The sequence below is a fragment of the Apteryx mantelli genome, chromosome 1 (assembly GCF_036417845.1).
Source record: "Apteryx mantelli isolate bAptMan1 chromosome 1, bAptMan1.hap1, whole genome shotgun sequence".
Classification (NCBI taxonomy): Eukaryota; Metazoa; Chordata; class Aves; order Apterygiformes; family Apterygidae; genus Apteryx; species Apteryx mantelli.
The window spans coordinates 122,569,911-122,585,028 of record NC_089978.1 but is presented as its reverse complement, the minus strand read 5'-3'; the positions used below and the strand labels follow the sequence as shown (position 1 = coordinate 122,585,028).

Sequence of the window (15,118 nt, the reverse complement as noted above, 5' to 3'; positions counted from 1 at the left end):
AGAAAAAAAAATTGTGATCAGTTCTGAAAATTAAAGAAGCTCTTCAATCTCTATGGTGACGATGCAGTTCTCTCTCTGGATGAATAGGAATGTAATGATGCTAAAGCAATCTACTTTAAAAATACATTCGGTGAAAACACAGCAAGCCTCTCAACAAAATTTAATCTTAAAAATGGCATCTTAACCTTTTTTTTCCTGAATTCTGTAATATTGAGTTAGATCTTGTTCCCCTGAAGACTGCAAAACTAATTAGGCATGTTGAAACATCAGCAAATTGAAGCAAAGGCCATTCATATTTCTAGGGAGCTTTTTCTAATTTTAAGTCTGCAGAATTAATTTTAAGAAATGCAAAAAACTGCATTTCAGCAACAAAATTACATCGGTGGCATGTAAGGTGTCCTGTTTTTGTCGTCCAATTTTGTTTTGTAAACTCTAATAGATATGCAAAGTGAATCACTTAATATTGTGGTGGGAGGTCTTTCTTTTACATGGCAAGTGCGTAATTAAGTAGTCTAACAAAATGTATACTAGCTCTATGGTGAGGGCATATATATTATACAGTAGAGTGATTGTTCTTGATGAAGTATTTACATGTTGCTCTAGCTGCCTAAAGGATCTTAAATGGATGTACATTTAAGGGGAAATTTGGCACAACATACAGTAAGCATTATTGTGTAGAATCTCTTCAAGTGCTTTAATCAGGGCTGAATTTTATCTGAAAGTTGAACTTGAAAATCTGTGAGCAAAATTAGTTCAGCTGTTTCTGGTTTAGCTTAAGAGAAGAGTCATTATTCCAGCTGCCTTTTTTTTTTTTTTTTTTTTTTGTCCTAATCAGCCTGGGAGATCTGAAGAACAGCTTTTCCAGACCTGAAAGAGCAAATGAACATCTAAAACATTAATTGTATGCATGGTATGAGGGGCAGGACCATCTTCTCTGTTCATTCAGTTGTTTGGTCTTAGATCTAAAAGATCTTCAGGGATGGCCTTCTTTACCATAGATCTGAACAGAGTCTACCATGAAGGTGTTCAGTGACAAAAACATCACTAGTGCTTTTAACTTCTGTGTTCAAGTGACAGTCTGAGTCTTTACAGAACCTGGGTTTTCCAATTTTTGAAACCAGAGACAGCTTTAGCACCAAAAGCTATCCATATTAAAGCATGGGTTTGATGAGTGCCTCTTCCCTGCTTTTTCTGCCACAGTGAGATCGAGCACTCATTGTATCTGTATTTTTCTCAGCACCAAGCCTCACTGGGCCTTATGGTCTTTATCTCACCTGAGCCTTCTGCTTCTTTTTCCTTTTGTTTTTGTTCGTCCTTTCTCCTTTTTGCTCTTTTCTCCCTCACCCATAACCATCACTGGTTATTTTGCCCTTGAGGCAGAGAAAACTGCCCAGTGCAGGAGCAGCAGGTGCTTCAAGCCTCATGGTGGTGGAAAAGCAGCGTTAGTAATTTCAGTTGCTGCCCTGTCTGATTCCCACTCTTGCAAATGTGTAGCGTAGCATTAGTTTCCCAGGGTGCCAAAGACTTCCTTGAGTCATGGGTGGGAGGCTGGCCAAGGTCAGGCAGGCCACCCGACCCCGATTATGGCACACGTTACCAAAGGCTGGGGCACGTCAGCCACTTTCCAAGGACTGACTCCCCGTCGGGTGGCTGCCAGGAGCTCGGCAGAGGCACTGAGCCCTTGCTGTGATGCCCGCAGTCACTACTGCGCTCAGCACCATCTGCTCAGGAACCTTATTCACGTAAAGGCACCATCTCCATGTAAACTGCGATGCTGGAGAGCTGCTTGGCCTTACCAGAGTGCATGGACTCTGTATGGAGGATGGAGAAAAGATGGCAGTGAGTGAAGAGGAAGGATAAGTAAGGAAACAGGCTCCAAATGCTATGCTTGGATGTCAACAGAAAATGATGGATGAGGGTGGAGTAGCTTCAAGAAAATACTTCCATAGCATAAAAAACACGTGGCTGGTCACGATTATGTTGGGACATTAGCACAACCCTTTAACGCGAGACCTTACGAAGGGCGATGGTGGTATTTGCTTATGAAATGCTGAGGCGCGCTGCTTGCTCGCGTTCGCCTCCCGCCCGGAACCTCGGTGCCGGGCGCTGTTTCCCGGAGGGGCCGCTGGCGGCGTGGCGCGGGAAGCCGCGGTCGCCAGGGCGCGCCGTTGCTAGGGTGCCAGTGAGGAAGAAGGCGGCGGCGGCGGAGGAGGAGGAGGAGGAAAGGGCCGCGCCGCGCCATGGCGTCGCTGGGGCTGAGCGAGCGGGAGCAAGCCGGCTGCCGCGAGCTCCTGGAGTTTCTCGAGACCGAGGAGCTGCTAGCGCTGACCGACACCATCACCAACCGCCTGGTGCACCCCGAGAGCCGCCAAGGTGCGCGGGGCCCGGGGGCCCGACCTCGGCGAGGCCGTTGGCAGCCCGGGGCGCCTTCCCCTCCCCCCCGGCCTGGCCGGGGGCGCTGAGGCCGGGGCGGTGGTGGCGCTGCTGCTGACAGCAGGCCGCCCTGCAACCGGTGCGAGCTGCCGGGGCTGCCCCTGAGGCCGGCGGCGAGCTGGCGGCGCCGTGCCCGAGGGCAGCGGCCTGGGCGGCATCGGAAGCTGCCTTTTATTCGCGTGTGCCCGGTCAGAGCATCTTCCTGCGGGGCTGTCGGGCTTGGTAGCCTCCGCATAGCGCCGGTATCTGGCTCTTGAGCGCTTTCGTGTGTGTAGGCGCAGGAGCGTGCGGCTACTAGTGCCTTCTGCTAGGTTTTTAGTTCCTCGAAACGCCTTTTTTTTCTTCTTCTTCCTCCTTCCTTCCCCCCCTCCCCCCCGGAACTTCGTGCGGTGCTATATCTCGTTCGTGCTTACAACTTTATGTAGAAGCTAAGCGTCTGCTGCTCTCTACCTTAACCATCTCTGCTTTCAGCTTTTGAGAGGGTAAAATGCAGATCCAGTCTTGAGCTTACTCGTTTGTAGAACGGTAACGCCGTTTGGTGTGACCATCCCCCAGGCCTTCGTGGGTGTTGAGATCTGTGCTATAAAACTTAAATTTGCACGTGTATTACTTGAGGCCACTCAATATATCGCCTTGAATACACTCATACAAAACCTTGAATATGTTTCATATGGGACATAACTCAGAGCATTTGCTAAATGCACTTCTTTGAAAGTTCATGCGCTAAATAGTCTCTACTTTTTCTTGTTTTTTTTTTTAATCTGCTTTTTGTAGTGCTTGTAGAATAAGCTAAAAGATGTATTTATTTTCTACCCCAATTATTAGTCTCTTCTTGTTTAAGCCTACAGTTTCTACAGCTGAAACGTTAGGCAGCTGACCTCTGTTCAAATGCGAATTAGCTATCACAACTACTTCAAAACTGAATTTCATCTTATCATGTTTCCTAATTTTGCCACAGAGCCTTGCATTTGAAGATTTTCCGAAGTTACGTTTCAGTGCACTGTCTTCATACTACTGTGCATGGTGTTTCCTTATGAACTTGGGAGTTTTCAGGTGGTTGTTGTGGAGATTAAATGGATTTAATTCTATTTCCATCAATCTATAGAAGCCTGGATGGACAAATAACTATGTGTTGTCTAAAATCTGCCAAGTTTTGGTTCTAGAATTTTTGTTTAGCATACAAGAAATCAGGCTGTTACCTTAAATATCTTCTATCTGCATTTTTGTCAATTTTCTGTTCACAGCAAATGTAGAAGACCTCATATTTTTGAAAATAACAATACATTTTCTGTCTGAAATCACACAAACTACCCATTTGATTCAAAAATTTAGATTAAAATTCCATATTCAGAAGGACCATAAAGAATTTGTGCAGTTCTTCTTTCCCAGTATAGTCTTGCCTCTAAGATGAGCCTCTCTCTGGCCTGTTTTGAAATATCCCAGAGCTTTTCAAATGAAGAAAGCAAGCTCAGATTTGCTTTTGGTGTAAGGTAACGGAAGTAGAAAGCTATGAACAATTTCACGTTAAAACCAAATCAGTTTATTTTGAAGTTAAGACTTAGCTGCTTGTCAAGGAGTATGGGTACAAGTGTATTGTGTACAAGAGTCTTTCTTCTTCTTGAAGCACTTGGAGTTTCTAAGCAGCTTGAACATTTCAACCCACTTGGAGAATATTATTAATTTTATTTGGCAGAAAATAGATCAGACTTCAGTTTACAAATATTCTTTTAACTCTTTGCGTTTCACTTAATCTTGTGCAGCATCAGGAGGCGTTAGTCAGAAGTGTAAGAAATGGTATAAGTTTGGCTATGAATCATGAGAGAAGCAGCTGCTAACTGTAATTTCTTCACTTGCAGAAGCCATTCATGCAATTTTGGTTTACAGTCAAAGTGCAGAAGAACTTTTGAAACGAAGGAAAGTCTATCGAGAAATAATTTTTAAGTATTTGGCAATACAAGGAATTCCAGTGCCTCCTTCCTCAGAGAAGCACCAACTCATTGATCGTGCAAAACAATACTGGAATGGGCAGCTCACAGCAAGCTCCTCAGAATTGGAGGACAAAAAAACACACAGAGCGGTGAGTGCTACTTTCTGAAAGACCTGAGAATATTTAGCATTCTCTTTGCAGGCTAATCAGTGTGATAAATATTGCTGTTTAGGAAGACGCTAAATCTCTTAGTGCCACCATTTAGAAGCATATTATGCCAAGGCATCACTGCAGGACAGTCTTCTGCTGTCTGATAAAGTATATTAGTGCACTTGAACTCCTAATGTGTGGGGTCTTCTTCAGGCTTTTAATTTTTAAGTTGTACTGTAAGTTAAAATCAAAGGCGTTTGGAATAATTCTGTGGATTCAAAGACAACTGAAAACAACAGTGTTAATGGTATGGAAACTCAGAGTAGCTCCTTGTCATTTTTCAGTGCGGTGAACTTTCTTAGAAGTTTTGGTATGGACCAGGGATTACCAGTCTTCCTCCAGCCATAGGAGGCATACCTTTAACAGTACCATTAGCAGGGAGCATCCCAGTGCAGAGCAGAGGTGTGGTGCTGATGGTAGATCATCTGGCAAAAAAGCCTGCCAGACTTTGGTCTGAAATGTTGTGAAGGAAGTGGAGAAAAAATTGCCCTTTTGTAAAGGGCCTTGGTCTACCTTTAGAGACAGTGCAATCAAAATAGCACTTTCTGTAAACCGTTTTCATTCTTATTCCTTGTAGCTAGTATGGTGCAGAATGGATTTTTAAACATTGTTATAAAGTTGAAATGTAAAGTTTGTAGCAGTACCAGTTTCATGCCATTTACCATTTCCCTCCACTCTTTGCTTAAAGCAGTGTAACTGGATGTGTTTTGTCAATTATGGGTTATTTTGAAGTTCAAAGTTATGACATTTAGCAAAATTATAGTGGTGTAATGAACTTTCAGTGCTTTATTAGTCTTGGTTCTTCACCATATGACTCTAAATAGCTACCTCAGCTTTTTGGTGTGTTGTGCTCAGAGACATAAATAGGCAACAGCCCCACCAGCTGGACTGTCAGAGCTTTGCAGCTCTTATAGTTTTGCATAAACTATTGCATTGAGCTTTCTCTCGGGTATTAACTGAGATACATGAGGATTGTATGACTTAGCTACAAATTGGTTTTAAACTATTTTTTGTATACTTTGGGGGGGAAAACGAACAAAAAAAAATTGTTCTTGCAAGAATACTTCTCAAGTATTAACCTATGTTGAAGTTCCGAGACCAAAGGTAAGTAAATTAAACTTTCTGAAGTACTTGAAACACATTCATAAAGAATAAGAAGTTCAACTGCCTTACTTATCTCATATATATTTCTTTGCCTTTATTTTCCCTTAACCCTTGTGGCCCTCTCCATTTTGAAAAAATAGGTAGTGCGAATCCACTTACCAGCACAGATATGTTTGTTCTGCAGTAAACTATAATTCATAACTTCTGTGTAAAAGTCTCCACATTTTTAATACTTGATTCCAGAAGTAGACTTTGATGCTAGCAAACATGATGTTGTTTGATTTGCTTCTAAAAGTCTTGTTGTAAAGTAACAAATATTGATGATGCTTACAAAAAAAAAAAAAAGCCTGCACATCTAATTTCTGTTCAAAAAACATTTCACCCAACAGCTGGAGGTCAGGTAACATTATGTGGGAAAGCTTGAATGGTGTGTCTTAAGTAACTTAAATCTTATCTACTGTAAGAGAAAGCAAAGGATAAACAAAGTACGCATGTAGGAAATAAATAGACTCATAGGACTGTTACTTGGGCACCAGGTGCATGCATGCTTTTCACATGGTGACACTTCCTTTGTTAGAAAGAAGTGTCTTCTAAGCCAAGTTCATTTTTAAAAGCAAGTTAAAAGCCTTTCTAAAATATTTAAGTGCGAAACAACTTGCTTCCTGAATATTTTTGCTTAATTTTTGCCATTCTTCTACATCTAGTTGTACACATAACAAGAATACAACTGCCAATTCAATTCAAGAATTCACAACAAGAATTCAAATCAAGAATATATTTTTTGTTTTAGCTTGACCCATAATAAATAATCTTTAAAAATTCTTATTGTTTACTTTGTTGCAATACATATTTAGTAACAAGACCTTCTTAAGGTGGTTTGCCATCCTTGCCTGGTATATATTTAATAATATGATCATTAATCCCTCACTTATATTTGCCCTTGCTACTTGCTGTGAATTTGGCTTCAAAATTTGGCACCCTTCACTCTCAGTTGCTAGCCTCAGCCACCCAGCATTAACCTTAAATACTACTCTGAAGTATTTCTTGTCCCTATATCTTAGCTGTATTATATAGGTGTGTTTGTGTCATTTTCTGTAAAACAAGAAAACAAGAGCACAAGTGGCTTGTCCGTGTCTCTAGGCAATTAGTGGGAGATCTATTTCAAACAGTTTAATGCTTTCTTTCATGGGCCCATTCTTTCCCAAGGCTTCTAGACACAAAGAATCTCTGAGTGAGCCTTTGCAGATTGTTCTTTGAAGGTTTTGCTGACTCATGCTAACATTTGCTTTGGTTCACTACTGTAAAATACTTTCTCGGCAGATTCAGTGTTGAAGGAAGGATTTTATGATGATCTGAATGAGGTTTTTCTTTATTTCCAGAGTAAGTTTATGCTTCTGTGTGAAAATGACTGCAACCTTCCTATCCCACTGTATTACCACTGTTTGTTTTAAACAATCAGTTGTAGAATTAGAAAAGTATCTGCGATTGCCCAAGACTTTTTTCAGTAGCAAAGATAACATTAGCTATAATTTTCTTTTATCTGGGCACTTCTTCTGTTAGACATGTGGTGAAGACTTACAAACATCACTCATGAAAGCGACCAACCATCTTTTGGATAATTTCAGCAGTTTTACCACCAAACTGAGATAAATTCAGGCACATGATCTGGTGGTGAGAAAGGTATGGAACACAGTAATTCTTTAAGTTTCAATTCTTCCTGGATTAGTTGTGTGTTTTGTTAGCGTATTGCACTGACATGGGTAAAATATCTAGGTAAATTGGAAATATCCTGTCAGCTTCAGGTATTAGGATATGCATATTCAAAAGGTGACTTCCTGATAAGTACTATTTGTTATTCCCAGCTGTATAAGGGTGCAGAGAACAACACAAGTTGCAAGTTTAAAAGGTGCAATAAGGAAGAGATTGAGGGCAACGTGAAACAGGGGAAAAAATGTCTGTATAAATGCTTACTTATAAACACTTTTAAGTAAATTGATGTGCCTTGATATAGGATTACTTTTTAAGGTTGGGTCTGTATCTTTCTGTTTTTTCTGTAACCTTCTTTTGGAATTGTAAAGGCTAGTGAAAAGTTCCTTATACAAACCATTTTTGTACAGCAGATATTTTGTTCCTCAGTGTGAGAATCCTGCCTTTGTGGAAATTGTTCAAAAACCTCCCCTGCTGCTTTTCGCTAGAACCAGACTTTGCTTTCAGAATATAAATTGCAGATCAAGATAAAATTGTGGTACCATTCTAACTTCAATTTAAAAAGCCAACTCTAATACTCTAGATTATGATTTATCATTATATTAAAACTAAATTAAACTTAATTAAAATTATGATTATGTTAAAAATAGAGAGATTTTACTTTGTTGTTTCTCTTCAGGCACTTCGTCCCAAATATTTGACTTGAAGAGGTCTTAGAATGTTTAAAAGGAGAATTTAAATTATTTTAGTCTTTTGTAAATGGTAAGCTGGATGTTAAGGCTAAATAATTCTAAAAAGAAAAATTTGCTTGATTGCAGAGTCATGGGAAGAGCCAAAAGCTACCAAATGATGACATTCATGATCTAGGAGAAGAATTCTGTCAATGGTTCTTTGAACTCCTGAACTCTCAACATCCCTTGGGTGCACAATCTGAAGAAACATGGGGACCACAGCATTTCTGGGAGGATGCCAAAATGAAATTCTGTTACAACACATTAGAAAAAAACATGGAAGAATATGTTGGTGCAGAAATGGTGAGCCTTCGTCTGCTCTCGTTAATTAAAGAAGAATACCTTCTACTGAATCCCAATTTGAATGCTGATGGACTGAAATGTGCAATGTCTCGACATGGGTTAGTGCTGGTAGCAGTGGCTGGTACGGTACATAGAGGCAACACTTGTTTGGGTGTCTTTGAACAAATTTTTGGACTCATCCGCTGTCCAGTTAGAGAGAACACCTGGAAAATAAAATTTGTGAATCTTAAAATAGTTGGACAGAATGCTCTGGAGCCTGGGAAACAAATTGAAAAGCCGTCCATAAAATATGAATCAAACCAACTGCAGGCATTGTATGATGGGAAAGAACTGAGTCTGACTGAACCTCAGAAATTCTGAGCAATTCCTTCAGAATTGAGAGACTGCGGGGAAAAAACATAGGGCACTTGTAGTGCATCCTTAAATATTGAAATGATTGCAGCCATGTGATGTTGTCTCCTTCTTGAGTCAGATTTGCTAACTGGATGGCAAACCAAGATACCTAGTATAAAATGTTAATAGTATTTTGGGCACCTTTCCAACAGCTAACAAATACTTCAGAATGTTTCTTTAATTTTTATAACTGTATTTAGGAATGGAATTACTTTGGTTATTCTTGGTTATAAAACATGGTTATGTTTAAATATGCCATGGCAGCGGTATATGATGAACTCTAGGACACTTGGGGTCCACAAGTTGTAGTTTGCTTCTCTTCAGGTCACCAGTAACTCTTATCTAAGTTGTAACAGAAAGTCATTGCATCTGGCTTGGTGAAATGGGAATTATTGAGTGTCTTAATGGACTACTAAATCCCAAGAAAACCAGCTGTCATTTTGGAAGGTTTTGGAGAGAACAAACAAAATAATGTGAATGGAGACTACTTTTATTTATGTTCTAAATGTGGTTCCTTTACTGAACAATAGGAGTAGTTTAATGGGACAATGTAGGGTAGTTAGCACTGTTGAAGCCTTTTTCTTTTTGGATTAATAGTTTCCCTTCCTTTTACCTTACAGTATCAACTCTGCGATCAATTCAGACAAACTCTGTTCTTCTAGCTATATCCCCAAGCAGGCAAATTTGAAATGGTTACGCAGGCTTTCATTTCTAGCACTAGATCAAGTAGTTGACTTCAGGACTTATCTCAGCACTGTTGGAAACAAATGTTTTGATAATTATTTTGTAGATACTTGCAGCTGAGTTTCTAATATAATAGTTGTGATTCTTGTATGTTTTCTCAAAATGAGAATTTTATCTAGTCATAGCTGCTTTATTACATTAACTAGAAGTCAATGTGGTAACACTAGCAAGTTAAAACTAGAGCTGATTTTAAAAAATATAATCTCATTACCGAAATTAATGTTGTTATGGAATTTGAGTACTTTTTAAAATTCTCTTTTTATAAATATTTAAAGATGTGACAGTAGATGAAAGAACTTTTTTTTTCCCCAGCAGCTTTCTTGGGTTATTCAATTTTTCTTTTGTTTTAATTTTACAGCTTCACCAGTACAAGCTGTGAAAATGGGAACATTTCCCATAACATGGAAACAGTTCTTTTGTTTTTGTTGCATTTGTCAAAGAAGAAGCCAACATTGGTAAAATTGTGGGTGGATGAGGGGAGATGAGAAGATTCAAGTATGTGAGATACCCTGAAATGTCCAGAACTGATTTTTTTTATGAACAGTCTGAATCTCAAGTTCTCTTTGACAATTTTTTAATAATTTATTTTCTAAGCAAAGGTTCACATTCTAACTCAGAATGTTCTTTCCCAATAAACTATTGAGGTATGACTTCATCAGCTACTAATTTATAATAAACACAGAAGAAGCAGTTTCCTCGTGTGTGTTGAGAATTACATTTCTCTTAGTCTGAGGAGAAAGGCCTTCAGTAGGCACCTTTTCAACATTCAGTATGTAAGTCTTTAATTAAAAGTAAATATATTGTCTTTTCCATAACCGCACTTTGTAACTGACAGTGTAGTGGTTACTGTAGACAGTGTGTTGAGTATGAACATGACTAAGGATGTAGTTTTCATTATTGCTTTAAGGTGGTCTGGTGTGAGTCATCCCATTCCCCCACTCAGGTGTGGGGACTGCTCCCAAGGAAAACTAACTGATTAACAGAAACCTTTCAGGCTGCTTAGCTCCGAAACAAGGCTGGCCACACAAGTGCTTGTGCCATCTTACACAGACAGAGATAAGAATTTTCCATTTTGTGAAATTCTATGGGATTAAGCAAGTTATCAAACAATTACATTCAAAGTGTTTGTGCTTGGTAACTTTAAAATAATGTATGTGAGAAGCATCTTGGTAAATCTGCTTTTTACTAAAGCTGATACCTAATGAACTTATTCTTAATCCTTGAGTTTTCCTGCACTAAGTATGCAATTTTTTTTAATGTTAAACTGCAACAGTCTTGTGACCTCTGACTATGCAGATCTGTATTCTGTTGCAGAGCAAAGTAGGTGCTGCGTGATTTACTGATAACCTGTTGGTGCAGTTGCTGTTCTTGCAGTGTTGATAAGGCTGGTAAAAACCTGCAAACGTTAGTTTGTGCTCATTAACTGCTGAATGATAACTGCACTTTGCAATAGCTAATTTTGATGAGTGCTTATCAGTTACTACAAATTGCAGTTACCATGTAGCAACTGATTTGCAGTTATCCTAGGCAGCTGCTGCAAAATGTAGGAAACAGTATAGTGCCTGTTCTTTACAGTCTCGCCACCTTAATATTTGGTAGACACTGACATCAACTGATGCTGAGTAATTGTGGTTTTGCAGTTGTTAACTGGTATGACTTTTTACCCTGTGATACCCCTTCCTCTTTTTCTCCCAGCCCTGTATTCCCTCTTTTGAGAGCATACTCATCTCTTCTAATGCTTTTTTTTTCTCCATTTGGAAAAAAGAAGTCCCAGTTGTATAATGGTTCTTCAGACTCTCCATCTTGCAAGGAGGCAGGACTGTGTTTAGAAAGCTGCTGCCCAGCCAGTCAGCACTGGCTGACCCGTTTGTATGCTCTGTGGGAGGCAGAGAGGTGGTGATGCCTCTGCTCCTTGGTGTTTCGTTTACTTAGAGGCATGCTTGGTTTGTGCCAGGTGAGACTGTGAGATCATGTTTGTACTACAGGCACCACAGGATGTCACAGTCCTTTTTCCGGTGATCAGATGATTATTTATAATTCATATCCTTAGTGAAAGTTCAAAATTCATGTTTCGAGTAGTTGACATCTTTGAAACTTTTTAAGAGTAGAAAAACACTAACTGCAGAGTAAATTTGAGAAGCTACTTTTAATTTAACCTTAACTTTGAGGAAAAAAATAGGACTTGTTTAAATGGAACATGATTGAAAAACTTTGCTTGAAATAATTTATCTGAAGTGATTTCATCACTCCCTGTAGATGCTGCTCTTCCTAGCTGAAGTTGTTTTTAATTGGTTTACCCTTGGAAATAATGGTCACTTTACTTGGGGATTTCGAACAATTAAATGAAACTTGTTTAAAACTATTTTCATCAATTTTCCTGTGTATTTCAATTTAGTCAAGGCTCAAGACAACTATTATCTTAAATAACAATTTCTTATCATCTCTATCACTGCTACTTAAGTTGAAAAGCTAAGTTTGTATTTCCCAGATCTCTCTCTGAAACATAATTTGATGGTAAGTAGAATACTGACTTGTAGTAAAATGAGTGGGACTTGCTGAATTGCACAAATGTTGAGCAGTGGAAATCATGACTGTCTGTTGTAATGCAGCACACCAGTTTTTTTTTTTAATTTCTAAGGTAGTAAGCTTGAATGTCTTAAAGCAATATATGAGCAGAACTTCTGTGATTATGCAAACCAGCTACCTTGCTGCAGGTTATGCAGCATTGGTTCAGCTGTGTATACTCTCCATGTATAGAAGAAGAAAGGTGATCGCTAAGAGACCTTGCACAAAAATATTAAACAATTTCTGACTTGTCACTGTAGTTTGTGGTCTAAATATCCACCAGTGTTGAGTTACAGATTATTTTATCAAGCTTGTAATAGTAACAAGGGGAATTCATGTTTTGTTTGGATGCTCACTTCCTTGGTGAGCTTAAATGTTTAAGTGCATTTAGGAATTTGTAACAGGTGTCTAATATTCTTCATGTATGTCCTGCTTATTAGTAGTCTGAGGAGGAAATCTTAAGACTGCTGAATAGTCTTCATCAAAATATTTGCTAGGTTGTATTTTTCCCTCTCGTAAATTGCAAAGGTAGATAAAAAATGCCTGTGCAGACTACAGAGTCTTGCTCCCCCCCCCACCTTTTTTAATGTTTCATAACACATGAACCATAAAGCAGGTTATCAGTTTGACTCACTTCCTATGTTCTTTTCCACAAACTTAAAAACAAAAGCCCTAATGCTTATTTCAGAAGCTATTTCAAAAGGTGTGGATTTTTCATTACTACTGAAAAGACTGTTGCAGAAATTACCACATCTCAGATTAACCCTAGTTTAGTGGTTCACAAATTAGTTGTAATATACTCTGGTGGTGCCAGCAGAAGTAGCTCACTTGTTAAACCACTGGATTGAGGGAAAACATTTTCTTTGGAGTTTTAATACTCCTATTTTTCTCTACTGAAATGTTTGCAAAACACAAGGGTTTCTCACACTGGCTGCAGAGTACCAACAGTCCTCTTCAGGTATTTAGTAGAATATCGTCAGGATAGAAATGACAATTTCCCTACTAAACACTGTGTGAAAGTGTAGGCCCTTAATTTTGTAGGGATCTGGATGCTTTCAGCAGCATGTAGATCTCCTATTTAGTAGTTGTTATTGTTGAAATGGGAATTTAACAGCAGTCAGATGGCAAATGCTCTAAGGACACTTCTTGGAGTAAGGGGAGTAGCGCTAATGGTTGTAGGATCTCTGCAGATCAGAAGTTGAAGTAAAGTACATTGCAGGAGGTGGGGCGAGGCGGATATCAGCACGAAAAAAACCAGCTCTGCTAACCAGTCTTCCGATCAGTTGTTTGACAAGATCATTGTGTTTTTTCAAAACAAGACGTAGGAAGTTGTCTTAATGCAATGCAACCCCCCCCACACACCCCATAAGCGTGTATTTGATGCTTTCTCAAATGGTGAAAATTTGTTTATTTGTAACATTTAGTGACCTTTTCTTTGAGGGTTGAAACAAATTGCGTGAGTCAAATGCTGCTTGTGGTGATCTGTAGTTGAAAACAGATTTAGTCTGAATGATACAATTGTTTAGGGAGCAACAAAGCTGAAGATTGGAGTGGTTTGAAGAACTGTAAGAGATGAATGTTTGCTTGAATACTGAATCTCCTCTGCTTCCCAATTGTTTTGTAGAAATGGCACATACTTTTGACAAATCGGTTTTAAAATTCAAAAATGCTTACTAGACTAAAATCTAAAGATGGAACAGTAATGCTGTGTTGTTGTTGGTTATTTCCTGTAATGCCTGCCCATATTTGAAAATCAGTGTTGAGATACTTGCAAGAGCACGAATGACACATGCAGCTAAGTAAAGCATTTCAGGTGAGGAACTTTGGGATTTTTTCATTGTTCTGTTTTTATTTTTTTCCTATTCTGATTGTATTCATTTTGGCCAGAAGTTTTCTGTGTTCCCTTATCACTAGACACTTCTGGTTCCTTTACATAGCTTGCTATTTCTTGCAATCCCTTATTCATCTTGATAGTTTGTTCTTTTTCCTCTGAGCATTTGAGAAGGCTAAGTTATGCAAGATGATCAATAGAGAAGTGTAGGCCTTCAGTACAGAGAGCAAAAATCATAGGATATGTCCTTTAGCCCATATTATGTACTTTAGTGTTCAAAGGATTTTATTTTAAGACTTAATGTTGATTCAAAGTTTCTTTTTTTTTTCAGGAAACAAAGCAGAAGCACTAAGTTAAATGTATTTTTTATCCCACAGCTTGAAACTAACAGATACTGCTGTAAACAACTGTTTTTCTGGAGGTATCAAATTCTAAGATACCAGGTGCTGGTTTTGAGTCTAGTGTATTCACCAACACTGAACATACGGCTATCCTACCCTCTGTATGATGATGACATACTTATAGGGCAGTTGACAACTCAAATACTAGTAATAGCAGGGGCTATAGTAGCTAGAGACAGAAAAGATGTGAAATCATTTTTGTCTGCTCATCAGTAAAGATGCTGATTAAAAGATAGGTAAGTAAGACTATTTCTGTGGCCCTGTGTCCAAGAAGGATGGAGGAAAAGAGGCCGTTCTTGTTGGAACCACAGCAGTTCTTGTTGGAGCACCTCATTAATTGAGGCAGGGAAAGCATTTAACAGCAGGATTTTATTTATCCTGACAGAATCTCCACTGGTATTAAAACAGTTAATCTGATATTTTGAGTTTGTCTGTGACTGATGTGGATTTGTGTCTCTCTCTGGAAAGGTTAATTAGAATGTCTGTTGTGTGAGTAAACCCAGATCACCCAGCAGCGAGTTACTACATGCCAATGAATTGCAGACTCCTCTTTCAAACTCATTTTCAGATGTTAGTACTAGAAAGGCTTGACCTCATGTAACTGTAGGGGGAATGCCTGTACTATAATCATCCAGTACCTACGCTCTAGGAAATCCAGAAGCTTGATTTTTGTTGGGCTTCTCTCAATAGGCATAATAGCATTTTGGTGACATCTGGTGGCAGATTCATTGTTTGCCTGTAGTTAGCACACTTATTAAATCCCTGCACT

General features: G+C 39.0%; 1 protein-coding gene across 1 annotated transcript; it reads left to right on the top strand.

The window, feature by feature from the left end:
- The first annotated feature begins 2,211 nt into the window (after positions 1–2,211).
- On the top strand, positions 2,212–13,820 carry C1H3orf38 (chromosome 1 C3orf38 homolog). Its single transcript, XM_067300464.1, has 3 exons — positions 2,212–2,373; positions 4,290–4,510; positions 8,200–13,820. Exons 1-3 carry the CDS (start codon positions 2,241–2,243, stop codon positions 8,773–8,775), a joined length of 930 nt encoding a protein of 309 aa, XP_067156565.1. The 5' UTR covers positions 2,212–2,240; the 3' UTR covers positions 8,776–13,820.
- The last annotated feature ends 1,298 nt before the right edge of the window (positions 13,821–15,118 follow it).